At 34.7% G+C, this 26,112-nt stretch overlaps 1 protein-coding gene across 3 annotated transcripts in view; it reads right to left on the bottom strand.

The window, feature by feature from the left end:
* LOC123523704 (DNA excision repair protein ERCC-6-like 2) overlaps positions 1–26,112 on the bottom strand; it is a 53,628-nt gene that overhangs the window by 12,155 nt on the left and 15,361 nt on the right. For 2 of the 3 annotated variants that reach the window (XM_053539550.1, XM_053539552.1), the window contains exons 5-14: positions 20,212–20,295; positions 9,360–9,508; positions 7,829–8,065; positions 6,016–6,087; positions 4,840–4,985; positions 4,335–4,430; positions 3,474–3,573; positions 2,823–2,975; positions 2,283–2,466; positions 19–429 (exon numbers count right to left, since the gene is read on the bottom strand). In XM_053539550.1, coding sequence (XP_053395525.1) covers positions 19–429; positions 2,283–2,466; positions 2,823–2,975; positions 3,474–3,573; positions 4,335–4,430; positions 4,840–4,985; positions 6,016–6,087; positions 7,829–8,065; positions 9,360–9,508; positions 20,212–20,295 — 1,632 coding nt within the window. The remainder of the gene's footprint in view (positions 1–18; positions 430–2,282; positions 2,467–2,822; positions 2,976–3,473; positions 3,574–4,334; positions 4,431–4,839; positions 4,986–6,015; positions 6,088–7,828; positions 8,066–9,359; positions 9,509–20,211; positions 20,296–26,112) is intronic. The other variant, XM_053539551.1, reaches the window with a different exon arrangement.

The raw sequence follows: 26,112 nt of genomic DNA on the forward strand, positions 1-26,112 counted from the left end.
CCTTTATCAGTGACATACCAAATACATCTGCAACATCAGCAAATGTTCCTGCAAGCGTCTGATCATACTGTAACACATTGTCATCATCATTATCATCTTCATCTTCACCATCAGCAGCAGACTGTTTACCACTCCTCCTCACTGCAGCCTTTCCTGTCCGACTCTCTGATGGTTTCACCTTGCCTTTCGGAGAAACTTGAAATCTCACTTTCGGTTTTTCTTTATTTTCGAACTTAATGCGTTTTTCTGTCTCTGTCTTTCCCTTTAATTCCTTAAAATCTCTCACAGATTCCTCAGTTTTATGTTTGAAACTTTTATCTTTTTTATTGTGCTTTCTCTTACTATTCATACGAATCACTGATTTATTTCCTTCCATATCTGAAGAGTCAATTTCTTCTATTTCTCTTTCGATATTTTCTACATCTGATTCTGAAAATATTGAACATTCAGATTAACACTGCATTAAACACATTTTGCACAGTGCAAGAACAAATCTATGACAACTGTGACATACAAAAGTGAACATATATGAACTGAACAGTTACTCTGTGTGGTGAAGAACTGTACTAATTAAGTTAAAGTTTACATAAAACCAGGCCATTAACCAGCTTTTAAAAAAAATACACAAAATATAGGATTTACCATAAAAAGTAATAGTATTTTGACAAAAATAAATATGATTTTTTATGATCAGACCACTATAGTATTGGGAAATTCCCGCCCCCACCACTTAATAAAACCCTTGCCTAGTGATTGAGTGCTTCACCTCATATGATCCAATTTCAAACTTGATTAAATTCTCGAAGACAAACATTTTGGTAAGGTTTTATGAAGACCATATAAAATTATGGCATCTAGAAAGTTCATACCGTTTTTAAATTATTTACCCTAGTGACCAAGCTTTTGGCACAGTTTCAAATTTGACATTGAGTTTATACTGACAAATAGTCTGACTATGTTTCATGTAGATCAAGCAGAAACTAGAGATGCTTTTGAGAAAAGCGCATGTCTCCCGCAACTGCCCCTTAGATGATGAAAAATGTTAGTTTCTCTAGATGTTTTAGACGAGTGGATCCAATTAGATGGTCTGGATGAGTGGATCCAATCAGTAATTAAAGGGCCATAAATGAAAAGTGCCTGGGCGGATTTGGCTAGTTATCGTACTTGGGTAAGTTCTTATGGCCAAACACATTTTGTTCAAGTTTGGTGAAGATCGGATGAGAATGTTCGACTTAGAGAGCGGACAAGAGTAAACAGACGGATTTTTTCGGTAATTCAAGGGCTGTAACTCTAAAATGCCTGGACCGATTTGGCTAGTTATCGAACTTGGCCGAGGTCTCATTGTCAAACACATTTTGTTCAAGTTTGGTGAAGATTGGATGAGAAATGTTCGACTTAGAGTGCGGACAAGAGTAAAAAGGCCGATTTTTCGATAATTCAAGGGCCGTAACTCCAAAATGCCTGGACCGATTTGGCTAGTTATCGAACTTGGCCGAGGTCTCATGGTCAAACACATTTTGTTCAAGTTTGGTGAAGATCGGATGAGAAATGTTCGATTAAGAGTGCGGACATGAGTAAAAAGGTCAATTTTTCGATAATTCAAGGGCCCTAACTCCAAAATGCCTGGACCGATTTGGCTAGTTATCTAACTTGGCCGAGGTCTCATGGTCAAACACGTTTTGTTTAAGTTTGGTGAAGATTGGATGAGAAATATTCGAATAAGAGTGCGGACAAGAGTAAAAAGACCGATGTTTGGTAATTCAAGGGCCATAACTCCAAGATGCCTAGACCGATTTGGCTAGTTATTGAACTTGGCCGAGGTCTTATGGTCAAACACATTTTGTTCAAGTTTGGTGAAAATCGGATGAGAAATGTTCGACTTAGAGTGTGGACAAGCTTTGTGACAGACACACACACAGACTGGAGTAAATCAATATGTCTCCCACACCACTGTGTGGTGGGAGACATAATTATGGCTTCTACAATACTTAAAAATTTGTTCTATGATGTGACCTGGTGACCTAGTTTCTTGAAAGAAACATTCTGACCAAGTTTCATTGAAATTGGGTCAAAACTGGTAGCCTGTGAGTGTAAATAGTTAAGATGTCAACAAACAACAAAGTAGGACTCAAGGAGACTAAAGTAGCTCCTATGAACACATTGTTCAAATGAGATAAAAACCACAAGAAGCTCTCTCAACACTAACATTTCAACAAAATATACTCAGCTCTAAAACCAATATGATACTTCATTAAAAATGGAAGAAATGATGTATAATTTACCATCAGAAGAGGAGAAAAACTGTGCAAACAGATCCTCAGACTCAGAAGGTGTGGAGTTTTCTGTGGCAGCATTTCCCTCACCAACAACATCCTCATACTCTTCATCCTCCTCTAAGCGTACAACGGGAGAAACATACTGTGCCGTGTCAAATCCTTCCAGAGCTGACTCAACTCTCTCATTTCTCTACAAGTAAATGAATACGCAATGTAGTCTGAGTACCCCATTTCTAACAGAAGTTACAGAGTAAACACATTTTATTTTTTAATTACATGTGCAAGACTGACTTTGACCCAAGCAGACAAAAATAAAACTGAGCCTCAGTCTCTGTGCAAGATACCTAAGTACCGAGACAAGTCAAAAACTGCTAAACATTAGTGACATACTCCCTGTTTGTATTGTTCTATAATACTGCTTCCCACCTACCTTGATAATATCTCGTGTAATACACGACTCTCCAGTACCGAGACAAGTGAAAAACTGCTAAACATTAGTGACACACTCCCTGTTTGTATTGTTCTATAATACTGCTTCCCACCTACCTTGATAATATCTCGTGTAATACACGACTCTCCAGTCCGCAGTACAAACATATTCTTCACACCAAATATTTCTCCTTTCTGGTTCCGGTTCCCTTGAACAGCGTAGAAATATCGCCTGGCATTCTCATCCTCTACTGTCACATTCAACAGTTGCTGCAGAGACAATAAACATACAGTAGAATTACACACACACAAAATGTACCAAGTTTCAGTATGCACAATTAATATAATTTCATTAGAAAAAGTTAACACTTCATCGAAAAGGTATGCAACTATGCAAATTTTTCCACGTCTTGATTCAAAAATTGGTGGAGGATGATTAATTTCGGATACAATGTCTTCTATCAAAACATCACAAAGACTACACCTTACACTATGATCAACCTCACAAATCTACGGCCTGGGCTCTCCAAATGTTGCAGTCAGGCTTTCATTGGTGGGAATTTCTTTATTATTTTAAATATATCTGAGATATTTCTTATTAATGTTTCTCTTTCTGACTGTGCTGAACTTCCAAAATTCTGTATCGATGTATCATTGACTTGACAATATTACCACTACCACACAATTATTACGTCAATCCACTGAACTTTATCACAACAAACAGATAAAATATCTCTATGACTCTGTATCCCTACACTGATAAATTACCTGTTTGTATATCTGTCTGAGATACATGTTTTCCTCTATAGTCCCTGTTGATATCAATCTGTATACTTGTACATCACGTCTCTGCCCAATACGATAAGCCCTAGAATTGTAAACAACACAACTTAACAGCAGGATAAGACATAAAGGTAACCAATACCAGTATGTTATGTATAATGAGCTTGTAAAATGAAATAAAGTTATATTTTTCTTTCATTTCATTCAGTCTGCAATGCCCGTTTAGGCCTTGAATGATAAAACCTCGTGCGCAACAGCTTTTTATATACTAAGCCAATTTGTCCATATAATTTTCTTATACAGAAAAAAAACTACAATAAGCATACAGCTCTGTGTATTAAATGAAACAAAAATAAATAAACTTATATATAATTCATGTTAAAACACGACTGTGTTCATAACTTAGTCTAAGATATTGGCAATGTATTCAGTACATATGTTTTTAAGACGGTCGAACAAAAAAATGTACTGCACTAAACAATGATCCAAAGTTAAGTTACTCTGAACTGTTTTCATTGAATAAGGAATGTGTCTGTTGAGAAAAAGTAGGAAAAGATTAACACAAATTCAAGAAAATTGACAAACCAGAAACATATAAATTTAAGAAAAAAAAAGTATGTAATCTCTGTTCTGAAATGTTTGCACTATTCCAACTGATTGTTCTACACAGAACAACTTGGCGAGAAGCAGTTTCTGTTTGCTCCAAAATTTTTTGTTCTGATTTAGAGTTTATATTCACTAAAATCTTAAGAGACAAATTTGGGAACAAAAACTTCTTCAGTTCAGGACAATTCCATTTACCAGACAGTTTTCATGGAGGAGATAAAAAACCTGGTAGTATTTTACCTATCTTGAGCCTGAAGGTCGTGTGTTGGGTTCCAATTAGGATCAAATATAACCACCTTGTTAGCTCCTGTAAGGTTCAACCCTAGACCTCCAGCCCTAGAAACAGTAGGAAGCTAATATATCCCAAAAACATACAATATAAGTAAGACTGTTTTATCATACATTATAAAACAGTCAATAACATGTTAAAGAATGGTACTTTTTTTACATAAAATAGCCCGACACAGATTTGGCATATATGATAGTCATGCAGTTTTAATTTGATATTTTTCACTGTGAAATTATTTGATTTGTGCTTGTGTAGTAGATACCAGCACTTCACAATTTAGGTAACTCTCATGGTATTTATTTACTTTTTCAGTCATGATTACTTCCCTTGGACTATTTGGTATTCTATGTTATTACCCGTCTGTTGGACATGGAATTTGCAATGCTGAGCTGCAGAAAGTTTAAGATATATAGAGGTTCAATATGTAATGACTTTCAGGTTTTGTATAAAACTTACTTTGTTGAAATGAGACAAATAAAGATGTTAGGATCTTTGTTGAATTCTCGAACTACAATCATTCTTTTCTTAGACGAGACTTTTCCATCAATCCTTCTATATTCATACCCTGTACTCATCAAATGTTGCTCAATAATGTCCAATACCTAGAGAAATATAGTAAAAAGTTGCATTTATCAGTGTTGTTGTTGTTGTTACTGGTGTATTTATGATTTAACAATTCAGAGATGGTCCTGTATTAGACATCAAGACAGTCAATACTGAAAGACTAACATTTTATTGTTCACATAAAACATTCTGCTTATCATCACAGAATAATGGGATAATACTATGTAACCATGTCAAGAAACAAGCTTGTGGTATACTTTAATCAACATCTTTTGAGTGTTGACAAAATCATTTCATGACTTTGCTGCTATATAACTTAGTGTTTATAAAGTTAAATCTTGAATAAATATTTTATTCTATAATGTACATGTTGGAACCTGGTTTTCACATGTCTATTTGTATTGCTCCAGATTATACAATAACTACTGACAACAAATCGACTGACAAGGATGAAATCGAGGAAGAATCATCTTGTGAAATGGATATTTTTGAAATGCTGAATTTATTCTGCTATATACATATCAAAAGTCTATTTATGTCTTTGTGATTCTGTAGTTAGGGTTATACAAGAGTATGATTTAGGCTACCTGTCAGTATAATATTTAATTGGGGCAAGAGCATAGTTAATTAATCACAAAATCGCATACCAGAGGTTTACCACAGTCCCTCCTGAATCTCTGGCACATTTTGCCGATATTTCTACCTTGATTACATTCCATTATCATCCAGATTCATTGTTAGCAAATATTTTGGTTATATATTGTTTGAATTTTCAATTTGGCGTGCTAAATAATGGCAAACACTGATAGGCTGAATTTCACTGAAACCACTCCCAATAATAATTACAAGAGTGCATACTCACCAATTAAGCACAAGAAATAAATCAGAGAATCTCTGAAAGATGAGTCAAGATCTTTATTGGTTAGCCTATATGAAATCTATGTGTATACAGGATATCAAATTTGCACTTAATGTCAAAGTAATAAGCACAACTTCTGCAACACAAAATGTGCAATATAGAAAACATCCATAAAAGTTGATATAAAATGTATATAACGTAACACTGACCTGAGTAGAGTAAGAAAAAACGAGAGTCTTGGAATGTTCTTTATAGAATACTTTCAACAGACCTTGTAGAATCTGAAATGTAAGATGAACATTTTATGTTAACTCGATAATTAGCTAAACGCATTGGTAATATGAACTATACAAGAGGGTCATGATGACCCTTAATCGCTCACCTGAATAATATGAGCCACATGTTTCAAATGGCTAACTGGTGCTAAAATATTAAGAAGGTAAGTCAGTAGGTCACATTCATGGTAACTGAAAGTCAGTTTTAACATCAGTGTGCAAAACTGTACATGTCATCCAAATTTCAAGGCTGTATCTTAAAAAACAAGTAAGTAAGTCAGTAGGTCAAGGTCACAGTCAAGTGAGCCTTAATCGCTTGGGGTCATCAGGTAATTATAATTAAACAGTCTAGGAAATATGATCTAATAATTTTTGAAGTATTTTTTCCTTTTAAACTCATAATTATAACAACTGACCCCCGGGGCCGGGCCTCTTTTCACCCAAGGGCACAATTTGAACAAACTTGTTAGAGATCCACCAGGCAATGCTACGTACCAAATATCAAAGGCCCAGGCCTTGAACTTTCAGACAAGAAGATTTTTTTTTTCCCTATATAAGTCTATGTTAAACTTGGCACCCCAAGGGTAGGGGCTCTTTTCACCCTAGGGACATAATTTGAACATTTTTGGTAGAGAAACACTAGGAAAGGCAACATATTTTATATTAAAAGCCTAGGTCTTGTAGTTTAAGGCAAGAAGAATTTTAAAGTTTTTTTCCTGTATAAGTCTATGTAAAACTTGATACCCCGTGGGGCAGGGCCTCTTTTCATCAAGTTACCGAATATACCCATGTATAATGCGCACCCGTGTATAATGCGCACCCCCGATCTTAGTCCAAAATCCTGGGGAAAAAAAATAAATAAAAATTTTTGGTCAATTTTGAGGTGGATGGAAAACGAAAGTAGAGTTTACATCGACACCGGCAATAAATTTTATCTCCGCGGCAGAGAGCAGCATCGGTCTCACGGTACTATCGATTTTTGTTTTCTCGAAAATAAAACCAGTGAATTATTGTTATATTTATTGTTTTACCTTTTTTAATTCACTATTTTGAATAAATAAATAGCAGCTGATTCAATATTTCGGAATGCTATCTTTCAAAATGACATGAGCTTCTCAATTCAAACTGATAACAAAAGGTGTGATAGTCTTTTTGTCACGATCATAAAGCCAGTAATTACCAGCAATTAACGTGTCACCTTGTGTCAATTATGTTGTTCACAGTTTGATCTCGGTTAAAGATAATTCTCGATCTTTAATTAGTATCATAATTTTTGTGATTTGTAAACATTTCTTTCGTCAAAATACTTTTAAATTTATATGAAATTAATTTTGTTTGAAAGAAAAATAAACAATTCGATCTTTTACGGAACGTTACGGCAATCTTAGATTTTAGCGGAGACAGTAAGCGCGGGGAGTAGTTTCCCTTTACCAAAATGGCGAACATCGGTAACAAACTTGTTTTGAAGTTGGAAAATTGTCTATACCTGTGTATTATGCGCACCCACGATTCGGGGGTGGTCCCGGGGGTAAAAAAACTGCGCATTATACATGGGTATCTACGGTAGAAACAAATGTTTTTTACAGTACAATTCTCTAGTTTGCTAACTGCTTCATGCATCGTTATCTTAATATGACACAGACGAAAACATTTCCATTGTACTGCAAATTTTGTCTCTGTTTTAAACCAGTTTCTTAGTTAAGATAGAAGTGATTTCTACATGTAAAATATTTCTTCAAGAACTAACCTTCATTTTCCCACAATATTTTGGATCAGAAAGTGTTTTAAAGGATGCTTCTTTAGTTTGAGCAACAAACTCTGGATGTTTACTTAAAGCAGCTTCACAGATCTTACGAGCTGTTGTTGCCTGTCTCTCACTTGTTTTCTCTGTAGGTATGAGCAGTGCTACATGATTTGACGTCTTCAGTAGTAAATGCATAAAGGTGAACCTCAAAGATCTGATAGACTGACCATCAGGAGTTTTCTGTAAATACAGAACAAAAGGAAAAAACTTTTACTCTTTATTTAATAAAATCTGTAAAAAAGATCCCTTGAAAGCATAGAATGCAATCAAAAAAGAGTATTCAGAATGGTATCGAAACTGCATTAACTTGATAAACCATGAAAAATGATCCAAACTGATTTTATGGTAAGATATCATAACTGGCCAAACTGTAATTATACACTACTTCTATTTATAACAGGCACAAGTCTGGCTGGTACAAAATAGATGATATAGTCATCTCTGATATAGTTACCTAAGATATATTTAACTACAGTCGAGACTGTCTTAACGACCCCCTGAATTCAGCGACTCCCTGTCATATGCGACCCTATTTTATGCTCCAGACGCAATTTACTATTAAAAGAGTCTGAATTAAGCAACCCCCTGCCTTACGCGACAAGCGACTGTGAAATCAGGCTCCCGAATCGATATTTAGACCGTTTTCAGCGACTTTGAGACGCTCCCTCGCAAGATTTTACACGATAGAGTTGCTGTTCTTTATCTCGCGTGAAGTTGTTTGAGACGAGAACTTATTTGTTTACAAAAGATGGCTGATGAAAAACATAAAAAAGAACTGTTTTGACATTAGAACAGCGTGTTAAGGCACTTGAATTGCTCGATTAGGGAAAACCAGCGTATAAAGTCGCTGAAGAATTCGGAGTCGGTGCATAAATTAACTTTATTCCTGATGAAACAAAAATATGGCGGTATTTAACAGGAAACGACAAAGTAAACACAGATTAAAGATGCAGTCAATAATCGAATAAATGTCAATGAACAATTAATACACAAAATATAAATATCATAAACCTCAGTGTGTAAATAGTTCAAATGGAACATTTATATTTTACTGCTCCCCTTTATTTTCTTGCCAGATCATGAGCTTAAATTTGTTTTATCAACATCATACGAATGATGCAAATTATTCGAAATTTATATTTTATCAATATGCAATTAAAGCAGTAGTATTTAATCATTTTCCACTCCTACCTTAAAAGAGGCCAATATATAAGTATCCGATATTCATGTACTTTAATTGGAAAAATATTTAAACCAGCGTCATCATGTTAAGTGAGACTGTTTTAAGAGACTCCCTGTCATATGTGACCTTTTTCGCTGCTTCCCAAAGTCGGTCTCTTAAAACAGTCTCGACTGTATTTCAAACATTTACCAATACTGTTCAGTTCTCCAACAGTTACCTATTTAGAACTCAAAGGATTGTTTCCATGTAAAACAAAGTCCATGCCAGACATGACTTAGATTGTACAGTTACCTGTTTGCAGCATCGACTCTGAGGTTCTCCACTATCACAGGAACAAGGATCATCTCCATGTATAACATAGTCTATGCCAGGCTGGTCCAGTATAGTCTGATAAATGCTGGTTTGTAACTGACTTAGTTTGCAGAACACAACACTGTCATCTGTCAATTTATAGTTTTATCACTTAGTTTGTATAAAGTGGAAAAAATTAGAAACATTTGCAAATTTCACAAATTCATCTATATATCCTCCCCCAACTCCACCGCCAAAATCTTCCCATAAAGTTTGTTTAGTTTGAGTATGAACTAAATTGGGCCATATAATTATGTGGGCTGTGGGACCAAAAAAAAAGTTTGATGTTTACAAGAGGCCCAATGGGGCCAAAGTCGCTCACCTGAGGCGGACTGACCTAACTAGATCTTGCTTGTGTCAAAGTACTAAATTTAAAAAAGAATTTAATTTTTTTTTTAAATTTCAGCTAAAAAAGACTTTTAAAGGTATTTCTATTTTAAACTCTAGTAGCCCCTACAAGGGGCCAAGTGCCCCCATTTGAACAAACTTGGGAGAAGACCATATGACGATGCTACATACCAAGTTTGATCAAGATCCATCTAGCAGTTCATGATAAGAAGTTGTTTAAAATGTTTTTCAATTTTTATCTCTAGCTGCCCCTTCAAGGGGCCAAGTGCCCCCATTTCAACAAAACTGGGATAGGACCATAGACCAAGTTCAATGAAGATCCATTAAGCGGTGCATGGTACGAAGTCGTTTAAAGGTATTTCTATTCTTAGTTCTAGCAGCCACTAAAATGGGCCAAGTGTCCCCATTTGAACAAACTCGGGAGAAGAACATACAATGATGCTTCAGACCAAGTTTGATGAAGATCCGTCAAGTGGTTCATGAGAAGAAGTCGTTTAAAGGTATTTCTATTTTTAGCCCTAGCAGCACCTAAAAGGGGCCAAGTGCCCCCATTTGAACAAACTTGTGGAAGGACCTTTATAATGATGCTACAGACTAAGTTTGATAAAAATCCATCAAACGTTTCATGAAAAGAAGTTGTTTAAAGGTATTTCTTTTAAGCTCAAGCGGCTCCTAACAGGGGCCAAGTGCCCCCATTTGAACAAACTTTGGAGACGACCATAATGCTACAGATCAAGTTTGATGAAGATCAATCAAGCGGTTCATGATAAGAAGCTGTTTAAACATATTTCTATTTCTGGGCCATTATTGTGGGCTGTGAGACCCCAAAAAAAGTTTAAAGTTTACAAGAGGCCAAATAGGGCCAAAGTCGCTCACCTGAGGCGGACTGACCTAATTAGATCTTGCTTGTGTCAAAGTATTAAATTTAAAAATGAATTTAAAATGTTTTAAAAATTTTCAGCTAAAAAAGACTTTTGTAAGTATTTCTATTTTACACTCTAGCAGCCCCTTAAAGGGGCCAAGTGCCTCTATTTGAACAAACTTGTGAGATATCTTATAATGATGCTACAGACCAAGTTCGATGACGATCCATCAGGCGATTCATTAGAAGAAGTCGTTTAAATTTTTTTTTTCTACTTTTAGCTCTAGCAGCCCCTAAAAGGGGAAAAATGCCCCCATTTGATCAAAATTAAAAGAGGACCTAATAATAATGCTACAGACAAGTTTGATGAAGATCCATCAAGCAGTTCATGAAAAGAAGTTGTTTAAATGTTTTTCTATTTCTAGCTCTAGCGGCATGTAAAAGGTGCCAAATGCCTAGATTTGAACAAATTTGGGAGAGGACCTTATAATGATGCTACAGACTGAGTTTGATGAAGATCCATCCAACGGTTCATGAGAAGAAGTTGTTTAAAGGTTTTTTTCTATTTTTAGCTCTAGCGGCCCCTAAAAGGGGCCAAGTGCCCCCATTTGAATAAACTGAATAGAGGACCTCACCAGGATGCTACAGATCAAATATGGTGTTATTCTGACCAGTAGTTTCAAAGCAGAAGCTGTTTAAGTCAAAATGTGGACGTCGGACAATGGACGACGTATGCCAGACCATCCACCTTATACTTACAGCTCACCTTTAACCTTTCGTTCAGGTGAGCTAATTAAAGGTGAAGGTCATATGAGGTTCAGTCATTTACATGTTTATAGGTACATTTAAGTTTGCCCATCTTTCTACAATGATTTGTTGAGTGTGATTATTGATTTAATTGCGTAATTAATGTTGGCAGTAGGCGAAATGGTGAAATCTCAGTATGCACAAACAGACAAAGGGACAGTTCAATCACTAAATATGTCCAAGGGGGCATAAAAATTCTGGAAAATATCTACCATCATAATTATTCACATTCACAAGAAAAATCTTGTCTAGAATTGGCAATCTGCAATCTTTTTTACCTACTAATATATCCATTTACAGTATACAAGCTCTATGACTTACATAGAAAATAAGGCCACACAAGACTCTCAAATGAAATGATAAGCCTATGAAACTGACATAATTTTCATATGGTTAGTATATGCAGCTATCATATGGTTAGTATATGCAGCTATCATATGGTTAGTATATGCAGCTATCATATGGTTAGTATATGCAGCTATCATATGGTTAGTATATGCAGCTATCATATTGTTAGTATATGCAGCTATCATATTGTTAGTATATGCATCTATCATATTGTTAGTATATGCATCTATCATATGGTTAGTATATGCATCTATCATATGGTTAGTAAATATATGTAGATCATCATCATGGTTAGTATATGCAGTGCTATTCATATGGTTAGTATATGCAGCTATCATATGGTTAGTATATAGCAGCTATCATATGGTTAGTATATACATGCTATCTATATGGTTAGTATATGCAGCTATCATATGGTTAGTATATACAGCTATCATATGGTTAGTATATGCAGCTATCATATGGTTAGTATATGCAGTCTTTTTTTTTATATACTATCAATATATGGTTAGTATATGCAGCTATCATATGGTTAGTATATGCAGCTATCATATGGTTAGTATATGCAGCTGTCATATGGTTAGTATATGCAGCTGTCATATGGTTAGTATATGCAGCTGTCATATGGTTAGTATATGCATCTATCATATGGTTAGTATATACCAGAATAGCCTATCATATGGTTAGTATATACAGCTGCTATTAGTATGGTAAGTAATATGCAGCTATCATATGGTTAGTATATGCAGCTATCATATGGTTAGTATATGCAGCTTCATATGGTTAGTATATGCAGCTTCATAGTATTGATGTATGTAGATACAGCTTAATATACTATGTTAGTATATGCAGCTTCATATGGTTATTTCAGTTATATTATACAGCTATCATATGGTTAGTATATGCAGATATCATGATGGTTAGTATATGCAGCTATCATATGGTTAGTATATGCAGCTATCATATGGTTAGTATATGCAGCTATCATATGGTTAGTATATGCAGCTATCATATGGTTAGTATATGCAGCTATCATATGGTTAGTATATGCAGCTATCATATGGTTAGTATATGCAGCTATCATATGGTTAGTATATGCAGCTATCATATGGTTAGTATATGCAGCTATCATATTGTTAGTATATGCAGCTATCATATGGTTAGTATATGCAGCTATCATATGGTTAGTATATGCAGCTATCATATGGTTAGTATATACAGCTATCATATGGTTAGTATATACAGCTATCATATGGTTAGTATATACAGCTAGCTATCATATGGTAAGTATATGCAGCTATCATATGGTTAGTATATGCAGCTATCATATGGTTAGTATATGCAGCTATCATATGGTTAGTATATGCAGCTATCATATTGTTAGTATATACAGCTATCATATGGTTAGTATATACAGCTATCATATGGTTAGTATATACAGCTAGCTATCATATGGTTAGTATATACAGCTATCATATGGTAAGTATATACAGCTATCATATGGTTAGTATATGCAGCTATCATATGGTAAGTATATGCAGCTACCATATGGTTAGTATATGCAGCTATCATATGGTTAGTATATACAGCTATCATATGGTTAGTATATACAGCTAGCTATCATATGGTTAGTATATACAGCTATCATATGGTTAGTATATACAGCTAGCTATCATATGGTTAGTATATACAGCTATCATATGGTTAGTATATACAGCTATCATATGGTTAGTATATACAGCTAGCTATCATATGGTTAGTATATACAGCTATCATATGGTTAGTATATACAGCTATCATATGGTTAGTATATACAGCTAGCAGCTAGCTATCATATGGTTAGTATATACAGCTATCATATGGTTAGTATATACAGCTATCATATGGTTAGTATATACAGCTAGCTATCATATGGTAAGTATATGCAGCTATCATATGGTTAGTATATGCAGCTATCATATGCCATATTGTCATATTCTGCTCTAACAGACATTCAATGCTGTGTTGCTAAGGCCATTGACTTGGAATGACTTGCTCTCGCTACTGTGGGTCTAAAACCTGCTCTAGTTACAGAATTATTCCATGAGAAAATGCACTACAGCTAGCTTACAGGTCAGTGGTTGTATCTAGATGCCCCCTTATGTCTAAGATATTGCCAAGAGGCTGACATAGGGTCTTCCACCATTCAAAGCTGAAAAGTTGCCATATGACCTAAACTTGTGTTCGTGGAACTTAAAATCCCATAAAAAAACATTCAGCTCTATTCTTATGATTAGCAAAATGTTAAAATCTATATGTATTAACGGCTACAACTGTTTTCATATGGAACGTTTTTGGCCGATTATAAAAAAGTTATCATGTAAGTTATTTATAGTAAGAACAAAGGGAAATTAATTAAATTAACCCTTCAAAAAAAAAATTAAAAAAAATCTTTATAATGTAAGTCCATAAGAAAGTTTTTACCAGGTAGAGATAGGTCAAATTACACCTAAAACATGTAACATGTATGTTGTACCACAAAAGTGGTCTCAATTTTCCCCTTTGGCCAGTAATAAAAAAATAACAATATCGAGGGGTGAATGCGACAAAGTGCTAAGTGCATTTCATGAAATTTTACAGGAGAAGGAAAAAACATTCCTGTTGCTTTTTTATTCTGACAGCTGTTGTAATATTTTTAAATCTGATTAAAATCAACTTTATTTTTTTAAATCTAGTGGAATTTTTAAAGAAATGTCTGACAGAAAAGAAATTTTAATCAAAATGTCACTTAGAACTTTTTCGCACTCCAAATAGATACAAATTTGCAAAAAAGTTAAGCGCGACAAAATTCTAAGTGATTTTATATTTTATTATTAAAGGGACATAAAATTTATCTTTTTGTACCCAGTTTTTTGTAGTGTTTGAAATCATTGAATAAAATGAACCTTACTAAAACCATGTCACTTAAAACTTTTTCGCAGTCATTTTTGTGTACTATTCTAAAACTTTGTGACTTTGAAAAGAGTCTAAGTGACATTATAAGTAAGCCCTTACAATGTATAGGTCATCCAAAGTTTTTGCATTAGTGTATCAGTTTTAAGAGAATTATGACATGATATTTTCCTCAGAGTTAAAAATTCATGCATTCTAATATGACTAGCAATGCATTATTCATCACAACGTTATTATGTTAACATCATGTCAACATGATATTTAGCACCATGTGGTGCTTTCAAATTTGATTCGATATTTTACCTTAGATAGCATTTTTAAAACGAAATGTAACACTGCAAAACTGTCTAGATTAATTTACGCACATACTAATCTGGTATATTTGCTTTACAGAATAATTTGCCATCATTTTCGCCCAAATTGAACTCTTCCGCAAGACGTATTACCATTTCCAGTCTGGTGTGTATAAACAAAGGAGCGTGATGACACGCCATGCATACACGAGGAAACAGTTCCATAATATTGATCTAAATTTTACAACAAAGACATTAGAAAGGAAATTTTCTATATAGCAAAATTATTTATACAATCTGGCAGTAATAATCGTTCGAAATAATTTCACTCGAGCTGCGTCCTCGTGAAATTATTACACCTGATGTATAATCACCTATCATGCATAAATAATGTTAAAACACTGCTTTGGTGTAAATTATTTCTTAATTACTGTATCACTAGAATTAAATATTTCTAGACAGCTGGTATTGTTCAGTATAATGCTTTGATTCAGTAAAACAGTTCTTTTTCAATAGCAAAATGTTTTTTTCCTATAAAAAAACTGTTTACAATAAATAATGTTTAAATCATCATGCATTTTCCTATTCTGTACTAATAGATTAATGTTGAGTACAGAAAACAGTGTTTCAATTTATTTTTTGTCCAATGAAGCTTCAATACTTCAATTATTGAGAAATATACATATAAGTTGGAAAGCTTGTTTCAAGACCTAGCATCTCAAAACAGTATAAATAAATAACTTAACCTGACTAAATAATCTATTATAAGAGTTTAAGTCTCAGTTACACTACACCGTATAGCATTAACGGACGTTTAACATATAACAAAATTTTCAATCCATTTGTGTCCATTCGCATGCGTTTCTTTTCCGTTTCTCATGCGGCACCTGCACTCCTTGTTCTGCCAAATTCGTTCTATCCAGTGGAAGGTTTTGAGCATGTTCAAAATTTAGAACGTACACCACCGGACAAAGTTGTCTGTTAGATGTATTGTAGCAATGTGCTGATATGCGTTTTGTTCGTTACTCATGCGTTCCCTATTCTGAACTTAACTGGTTCGCATCCGTTCTTGTCAGGTTCGCATTCGTTCTTGTCCGGTGGACCTGATTCACAGCCGGACCACTACCGGATTATGCAACGGATGTAACGTATGTTCAACAGTTGATAACTGACAAGAACGTTTTGTCAGTTTCTCATGCGTTGCGCTTTTGTTTTACACGGTACAAGTCTGTTACTAGTACGGTGATATCCGTTAATTGAACGTTGTTTGTCCTGTATATATGGGTAAATCTTGCGGTCATTGTGTGTTTTATGCGCCCAGTACACCGATCGTGAGAGCATCGAGCAGCAGTGGGGAATGCCTTTCGTCACCGGACAACTTTCTGTCACAGTTTTTATATACATTTAGCGTCCGTTAACGCTATACGGTGTAGTGTGACTTACACATAAGGAGTTAATGTCAATCTACGCCACATTGCCATTTCTTTGCAGTGCAGGTCATGCATACTAATAACATACACTACAAATCAGACTGTCATTGTATAACATAGATTCCACTTTAATATTAGGTTTAGATGTTTCTTCAAGATATATTAATGATTTTGAGTTTTTATTTGGTTACAAATATGAAACAGTTTCCAGAGATATAGCTTTATTTTCAGTGTGGAATTGTCAATCATATTCTCTGTGGCATGCTGGCATTAATCAACAGTCACTTTAGGTGACACTGAACCTTTTCAAAATCATTAAACTTTGATTCCAAAGATTTCATTACATGTTCTATGAAATTCTCCAGATATCACTATAATTATACAAGGCAGTTAACCAACAATAAGATAAGATACATGTGTTCCTAATAATTTGCTGAAAGCCATGGTCATGCAGTCATTTCAGTTTTATCATTATAGCAGTAACTGTAATGACTGTGTTAAATGTCACTGAACACTACTGATGTAGAAGCTGTATTATACTGTACTGTTTGTAATCTAAAATGCTACAGTACAATTGTATACTGTGATTCAAATTAAACAAGAACTGTACAACTGTACAAACAGTCATAACTTGCCGATCAGTCACACATTAAACCGGAATCCATCTAAAAACATACACTTTCCATAACTGGAATACACCTGTATCTTTTTAAATAGAGGTATTTTTGAAGGCTTTTTGATATAATTCAATCATATATATCATAAATAATTAACATATGAAAGTAAAATAAAATACGTTCACTCAAAACGATAACTGTGCGGGAAATTATCATAAACGAAATACACCCGTATTTTATGAATAAATGGTACTTTTGTAGGGTTTATTGCAGAACTCATTTGTATATAATATAAATAATTAATTTACAAAAGGAAAATAAAATATGATGATTTGTCAGTTTCCGCATATTAGTTGTGTACTAAATTACACGATTATTCTTAGTATTCATATATTACAATGTAGTTAAGTATTTTTTGTTTTGTGTGGTAGCAGCACATAAAACACATGACATGCTGCTGAAATAAGAATAAGGTCATTGTATTTGACAGGCATCGTGGGATCAGATTCTCCCTAAGCTGTTGCAACCAAGTATACTGCTTGGATCAGGGGGTGTTTCATTTGTACACCTGACCCAAGAGGCAAGATTTACAACACGTTAATCAGAACTAGTGCAGTTGTACATATAGAAATACTTTTTGAGTTCAAATAATTATATTTCACTAATATATACTTTTCCCTGTCCTCATTTAGATAAAAAATCTTGAGACAAATGTTTGAAATTAAAAAAAAAAATCAGACAATTTCATCTGAAGAACTTTAAATGCATTCTGTCACTTAGCACTTTTTCACAGTAAACATTACTTGGTTTACAGCCACATGTTTACTGTGAAAAGTACCAAGTGAAAAAAAAGAAGAATAAAAATCAACTGTTTGTCAAAAAAAATAATAATCCTTTATACCAGATACTGATAATGATATCATACTTAAAAAGAAACCAACTAAATGGCACAATTATTGAAAAATATTTGTCACTTGGTACATATACTGAATGCAAACTTGATATAATTCAGTGCGAAAAAGCACCAAGTGACGTAAGGCACTTAGCACTGTGTCGCATTCAAATGGTATGTCATTTTCACTTAGCACTTTTTGACCATTTTGTTATAAATTCATTTAATGACTTGCTATAATCTTGATATTTTTACAGGACATGGGCAAGGTCATAAACACTTGATATATGAAAAAAAGTGATTTTTTCAAAAAATGTCACTTAGCACTGTGTCGCATTCACCCCTCGATATAATCTATTTATAGTAACAACTAAGGACGTCATTCTAAGAACAAGGGTGCCTCATGGTGGTTCACATTTGTGCCAAGTTACATCAAAATCCTTTCATGCATGAAGAAGAAATGCTCTGGACAAAGTCATTCTTGAATTTGACCTTTGACCTCTAAGTATGACCTTGACCTTAGACCTAGGGACCTGATTCTTGCGCATGACAATCCATCACATGGTGGTGAACATTTGTGCCAAGTTACATTAAAATCCCTCCATGCATAAAGAAGAAATGCTCCAGACAAAGTCATTCTTGAATTTGACCTTTGATCTCTAAGTGTGACCTTGACCTTAGACCTAGGGCCCGGGTTTTGCGCATGATATGTTGTCTCATCCAGGGGAATATTTGTGCCAACTGATATTTAAATCCTGTTTTGCATGACAAAGTTATAGACAGGAAAAAAATCCTATTGACCTTTGATCTCAAAGTATGACCTTGACCTTTAAGCTAGAGTTCAGTGTGTTGTGCATGCAGATCGTCTCATCAATGGGAACATTTATGCCGAGTAATATAGTAATCACTTTGGGGATGACAGAGTTCTGGACCGGACAGAAAAAAAAAACCTATTGACCTTTGACCTCCGATTGTGGCCTTGACCTTTGAGTTAGGGGTCCGGGTTTTGCGCATGACACATCTTCTTATCATGGATGGGGAACATTTGTGCCAAATATTTTCAAAATCCCTTCATGGATGGCAGAGTTATGGACCGGACTGGAAAAAAGCCCTGTTGACCTTTGACCCCCAATTGTGACCTTGACCTTTGAGCAAGGGGTCCAGGATTTGCGCATGACAACGCCTTCTTTTCATGGATGGGGAACATTTGTGCCCAGTGATATTAAAATCCCTTAATGAATGAGAGTTTTGAACCGGACATGAAACAGACCCTGTTCATGTCATGTTAACATTTGACTGCTAATTGTGACCTTGACCTTTGAGCTAGGGTTTTGAAAGTTGTGCATGACACATCACCTTATTATGAGGTACACTTGTGCCAAGTGATATTAAAATCCTTTCATGGATGGGAGAGTTATGGACCAGACAGGAAAAAAGCCCTTTTGACCTTGACCTTTGAGCTAGGGGTCCAGGTTTTGGGCATGGCACATCGTCTCATCATGGGGGACATTTGTACCAAGTAATATCAAAATCCCTGTATGAATGACAAAGTTATGGACCAGACACGAAATTGTGGACGGACAGAAGGAGGGAATGATGGAATGACGGATGGAAAAGCACATTCCTATAGTCCCCAAAACTGGTTTTCAACAAGTAGGGGACTAATAAGAGGGCCATCATCACCCTAAATCGCTGACCTGACCTTGACTGATCTTGCATGACACACCAAGAAGTTATTTAAAGGTATTTCTATCATAAGCTCTAGCAGTCACCTTAAAGGGGCTGAAACCCCCATTAAATAAATATTGTAGAGTACCGGTACCTTACAATTATGCTACAGATCAAATTTGATGAAGATCCATCAAGCAGTTCAAGAGAAGCTGCTAAAATATATTTCTGTCTTAAGCTCTGGTGGCCCCTAAAAGAGGCACAACACTCCCATTTGAACAAATTTGGGGAGAAGACCTTTAATAATGTTACATAAGTCTGATAAAGGTCTTAAATTTTTTTACTGTTACAGCAGAACTAAAAAGGCGTCAAGTGAAACATTTTAACAAACTTGAAAGAATACCTTGTCAGCATGCTATAGTTCAAGTTTAATGTAATTTTGACAAGTAGATTGAGAAGAAAAGATGTTAATGTAAACTACTGACAATGGTCGCTGGATGCTGCATTATCAACTTATACTAATAGCTCATTCTTCTTGGTTCAGGTTAGATTAAAACAGGTGATGTACAACAGCTGTGTATGTCACAATAAGTTACCTTTCTTGGGAAGTTGATCAGCTATCAGACTTTTCAACCTTCGTATCATCATTGTTTTCCTGATCTTAGCCAGCTTGTCCTTTTCTGAAAAATGTAACCGGCAGGTAACAAAAAATGAGGAAATTGCACAAAAACTATGTTTTTTCAAACTGTAAACCATTTCACATTGAAAAATTTAGTCTCCCTGACCCTGATCATAATCAAATGGTTCTTTTATCTCAAAAAATACAAAAAGGACCACAATTTATCAACACATTTACCCAACGGAATCTAAACAATGCTATTGGAAATCAAAATTCCAGCATTTGCTAATTTTCATGATTACCAGGATTAACTCTATTTGGTAGCAAATATTCATATTATGTCAATAAACACTTTAATTTGTTGTTTAATACAGTAACTGAATGTGATCAGGATTCAAAATGAATCAGGTTGCTTGGTAAGTATATACCTATAAATGTTCCACTGACAAAACCCTTCTAAGTCAAAACCCCTCCAAACTGAATTTTAACTCCAGTCCAGAGGCTGCTCTGTTTAGAGAGTTCATTGTATGAGTAAAGTTGACACTTTTTCACTGAGTTTAAAGCCACAATAACAGTAAAGGCAAAATGTCCATTTTCCAGTTTTTATGATGCTATATAGTGGAGCCTGCAGCTTTACATTCATAGTATATAAGTGAAGCCAAATTCAATATATTTAATGCAGAATTTTTAGATTTACATCAATTATCTAACAAGAGGGCCATGATGGCCCTATATCGCTCACCTGAGTTTAATTGCTTGCTTGAACAAATTTCTTTGCTAAAGTTTCAAAAACAAAACAAGAGCACCGCCTTGCGGGTGCTGACGCTCATCTGATTTTTTTGTATAATAGAAATATTGTCCTACCCATGATTTTCTAAGTCAAAAAGGGCTATCATTCTTGCAAAAAGCAGGATAGAGTTATGTTTCTTGATGTACAGTGTCCACGTATGATGGTGAAAAACTGTTGCAAGTTTTAAAGCAATAGCTTTGATAGTTTATGAGAAAAGTTGACTTAAACATAATATTCAACCAAGAAAATGATTTTTCTAAGTCCAAAAGGGGCAATAATTATTGCAAAAAGCAGGATGGAGTTATGTTTCTTGCTATACAGGGTCAGCTTATGATGGTGAACAAGTGTTACAAGTTTCAAAGCAATAGCTTTGATAGTTTAAGAGAAAAAGTTTACCTAAACATAAAACTTAACCAAGAAATCTGATATTTTCTAAGTCCAAAAGGGGCCATAAATCTTGCAAAAAGCAGGATGGAGTTATGTTTCTTGCTGTAACAGGGTCAGCCTATGATGGTGACCAAGTGTTGCAAGTTTTAAAGCAATAGCTTTGATAGTTTAGGATTAAAGCTGACCTAAACATAAAACTTAACCAAGAAAACTGATTTTCTAAGTCCAAAAGGGGCAATAATTCTTGCAAAAAGCAAGATGGAGTTATGTTTCTTGATGTACAGGGTCTGCTTATGATGGTGAACAAGTATTCCAAGTTTCAAAGCAATAGCTTTGATAGTTTAGGAGAAAAATTGACCTAAACATAAAACTTAACCAAGAAATCTGATATTTTCTAAGTACAAAAGGGGCCATAAATCTTGCAAAAAGCAAGATGGAGTTATGTTTCTTGCTATACAGGGTCAGCTTATGATGGTGAACAAGTATTCCAAGTTTCAAAGCAATAGCTTTGATAGTTTAGGAGAAAAGCTGACCTAAACATAAAACTTAACCAGGCAACGCCGACGCAGACGCCGACGCCGACGCCGACAACCGCTCAAGTGATGACAATAACTCATCATTTTTTTTCAAAAAATCAGATGAGCTAAAAAACTAGGTGAGAAGGTCATGATAAGGATTTTTCAAGATAAGACTTATTATTTTATTAATATTAAATAATAATATTTATTTTGGCGCATCAAGCTTGGTGTGTATCCAAGGTTACCAAATTAAATTTGGTATTTGGATACACTCCGCATTTTCCGTATCCAGTAATCATTAGCGCGTGACCACTGGTCAGTCAATAGTCGGCATGTGTACAACCAACAGAAAATGAAATGGTTTCAAAATATATCTGTCAACTTCGTAATTTTGCTTCAAGTAAAATGCTTAGTTTGGTCTGGCATTGGTACAAAATGCTGTCAATTATCGTAAAAATGGATATTGGCGGCGAAAACCAGGATTTCAAAGGTAATTTTCATCCTCGAAATTTTTGTTTTTTTGCACTCGTGAAATCGCAATTGAGGTTATGAAAATGGCATGGCATCTAGCATTAACATTGTTAAGAATATTACAGCTGTAGTAAACATACATTTGAAGTAAAAGTTTGTAATGTAGTAGAAATAATGAATGTTGTTTCGTATTTTTCTCGGGAACCATTTTCTCGGTGGTCGTATTCTCGTAATAAAATTAATTACATTGGTGACACACGTCAGGTTGGGGAAGGTATTAAATTTAGCAAATTTAGCTATTTATAGCTAATATAGCTACATATGGCTAAAAAGTGAACAAAAGAAATGTATATTTTTCTCACCCTTGCTCATATTTTTAGCACGAGCATCGTATCACTGTGTCCATCTATTCCACACAATTTTCTACACAGAATTGATCAATCAAGTACAATATTTACCGTTGCAGTTATTGTTAATTGCTTTGTTTAATTGGAGAATTAAGCCCAGTTGTGCCAGTAACCACAATAGCCTGTATTAAACACCTAGGGTGACTTTAAGGCCAATGTAAATTGAATGAAAGTTTAACATCCCATGAATGGTCGTTTTCTGCCCATTACTAGATCTATTTCAAAGTATTTTGATATTACATAAAATTTTGATCGTTTAGCTTATGCTACAAGTATGCACAATTTTGTTTAATTGCAATTAATGTCAGTTAGTTATTGTTGACACAAACACTGAACACAAAACCAACTTGTCTTAGCCTAACAACAATGTGATGACCATGCAGTGTTTATATATGACAGTAAGCTGGTAGGAGGAAATCATGTGTAACTGTATTATTGCATGGAATTTCCATGAAAAATGTGCAAGTTTAAATCTTCATTCAATTCTTTTCACCTCCCTTGGATTGGTTACACATTATACATGCCAGTAATAAAACATGTTGTGTGATATCACAGATCTTTCACAAATCACAACTTTCTGAACATATTTTCATAGATGTGTTAAGAGTGCTTAAGAAAGAAGAGCTGAAAATCAGCAAAATTGTGAAAAATAATGTTTGTTTTGTGACTTATCAGATAATTTACTTTGTGTGATGCAAGGATAAACTGAAATTATTTCTGAAAAAACGCATCGGTAAATATTTTATTTTATTTCTGTAAAATGTTACAAATGCCAACTTCAGTTAATACGCAAGTAACTGATATGCACCTATTTACAGTTTAAGAGCAATTAATGGAAACGTGCAGTTCTTTTGTTCACTTTTTAGCCATATGTAGCTATATTAGCTATAAATAGCTAAATTTGCTAAATTTAATACCTTCCCCAACCTGCACGTCATTCATTAGAATAATTGTACGTGTAACCAACTACTGTGACAAAATGTATTCTCTTGAATGTGAATGTAAATGTATGTGTCCGAGGAAATGCGCTTAGTTGTCGTTTTAGTCGTGCTGTCCGATTATGTCTATCCGAAAATTTGCTAGTCAGATAAACACGCGAAGTCTCGTCGGTAAATGCCTGTTACAAAAATATAGATTATTGTTCTTATGTGGGATAGGTATGGATTATATCATTAGACAGACAGGTTTAGCTATTGTCTATCTAAATTAAATGTTGTATGGATTATAAGTTGTTTGTACTCCGCAATTGTTGTTGTTTACTACACAGGAAAGATAACTCTCGCTCACGTGTGGTTTCATATACTCATGTTTATGCCAGGATCGAAATATTAAAAAACTTTGTTTAATACACATCTGTAATAGGGTAATTGCCAGGAAAATATATGGATTTAATTTCATTTAAGTAATTGTTATTTTTATACTCATTGTAGGGTCTGAAAGAATGTTTGTATGGAAATACTGTACTGGTTTCAGACCAGTTTCCGATAAAAAATGAGGGTTTTCATTATATTTATTTTTAAATACAAATTGTTTACAAAAGTAATCTACAAATTGTTAAACCCTAGTCTTTACTCTTTGCAAGGATGTAAACAATACCGACCTTATCTGCGCATGCGTCCAAAAACTGGGGCTCCAAAAGGGCAGTCTAATTAACGTTAATTGGTTTATCTATAGTACCAGTTTCCGATAAATGGTTTTTTAAGCAGCTTTAAAATTGTTTTGACTGAAAATCTTTTATAATTTTGATTTTAAATTATGTAATTTCGCTCGATGCTTGCTTGTGAAACAGCCTTCCAAAACATATAGTACTCCCTTTATGAAGGGTTACATGAAAGGAGAAATTACGAGAATTCGGATACTGGTACTGTTTGGGTGCAGGTCCGATACCAGTACATTGTATAAAGAAAAAGACACTTGTGATCATTGATATTAATGCGGCCTATCACAGTACTCTGTCTATGGTCAGAATTAAGGCACAACGATCTGAGGTAAATGTCATCACTGAAGTTTTTAATTTACCATTTGTTTACTGTCTTGCATTTTAATTTAGGCCCTTTAATTTAATAGACATCCAGCATGTCCTTACTAGTCTAAATAATGAGACCTGGGGTAGATCGATTTTACATTCTGATATTTTATGTTGTCTGCCTAGAGGAATATTTACCAGTCAAAAAAAAAAATATATATATATAACAATGTTCAAGGCTTGAGTACAATTACTGGGACTAGCATGTCCTAGGCCTTTAGTAAAATCAGTGATAGAGAATTGTGGGGAGAATTTGGCTGCTTATACAAATACAATTTCATATGTGAAAGTTACAAAAACTATATCATATATAACAACATTATTATCAATTACACAATTTTGTTGTAAATGAGCATAGCATTCCGACATGATTATCCACTACAATAATCTGGAAGATAAGTACTTTCCTTGAAAGTAATCCATGTAATTTATGGCTGAATAATTCAATTTTGTGTATGCTATTATTATAAATTGAATATTTAGATAAATTTTATTTGAGGTCAGTATTTGTACACTTCAGTCGTTTCAATCGGTCTTCATAGGATGTACACTTCAGTCGTTTCAATCGGTCTTCATAGGAGGAAGGGATTGTAATTTCGTACAGTCAGTAATTTTGTCAGCAGCTAATTCTCTTAATTAATAAATATTTAGCATGATCACTTGGTTCTAGATAATGTTTCTTTTATAGATAATTTTTACATCTAGCATATAATATTATGTCTGCTAAGTTGGATGACACTGTTTAATCATTCAGTCACCCCCCCCCCCCCCCCCCCCCCCCCCCCCCCCCCCCCCCCCCCCCCCCCCCCCCCCCCCCCCCCCCCCCCCCCCCCCCCCAGTTTCTATATCTATAGATCATGTAGATAAAGCAGAAGGAAGCTGAAAATATTGCACAGCCGAGTTTGGAAAAAGCTTTCTTTTTGCTTTGTCATGTTCAAATTAGCTTTAGTATAACTGCACTTCTACACACTATATAGGCGGGATAACTGAATAATAACAAATTTGCTTTATTAAGGAAGTACACTCTGCATAACCGCATATTGTAAAAAAAAAAAAGTCTGTTCAGTTTTTATTACAGTGCGAAAATGCTCAACTTCTAACTTATGTATTACAAGTTCTATATTTAACATGGTACCATCATCAACTTTTATATTGCAAGACAATGGTACTATTACAGGCAAAATCAGTGTGTTCCATGTGCAAACTTTTAAGCCTGATTCACATTCAGTGGGGATGATTGGGCAAAGAACTGGTCCCTGTGGTCTCCTGCTCGCAGCTT

This window comes from Mercenaria mercenaria, chromosome 3 (assembly GCF_021730395.1).
Source record: "Mercenaria mercenaria strain notata chromosome 3, MADL_Memer_1, whole genome shotgun sequence".
Taxonomy (NCBI): domain Eukaryota; kingdom Metazoa; phylum Mollusca; class Bivalvia; order Venerida; family Veneridae; genus Mercenaria; species Mercenaria mercenaria.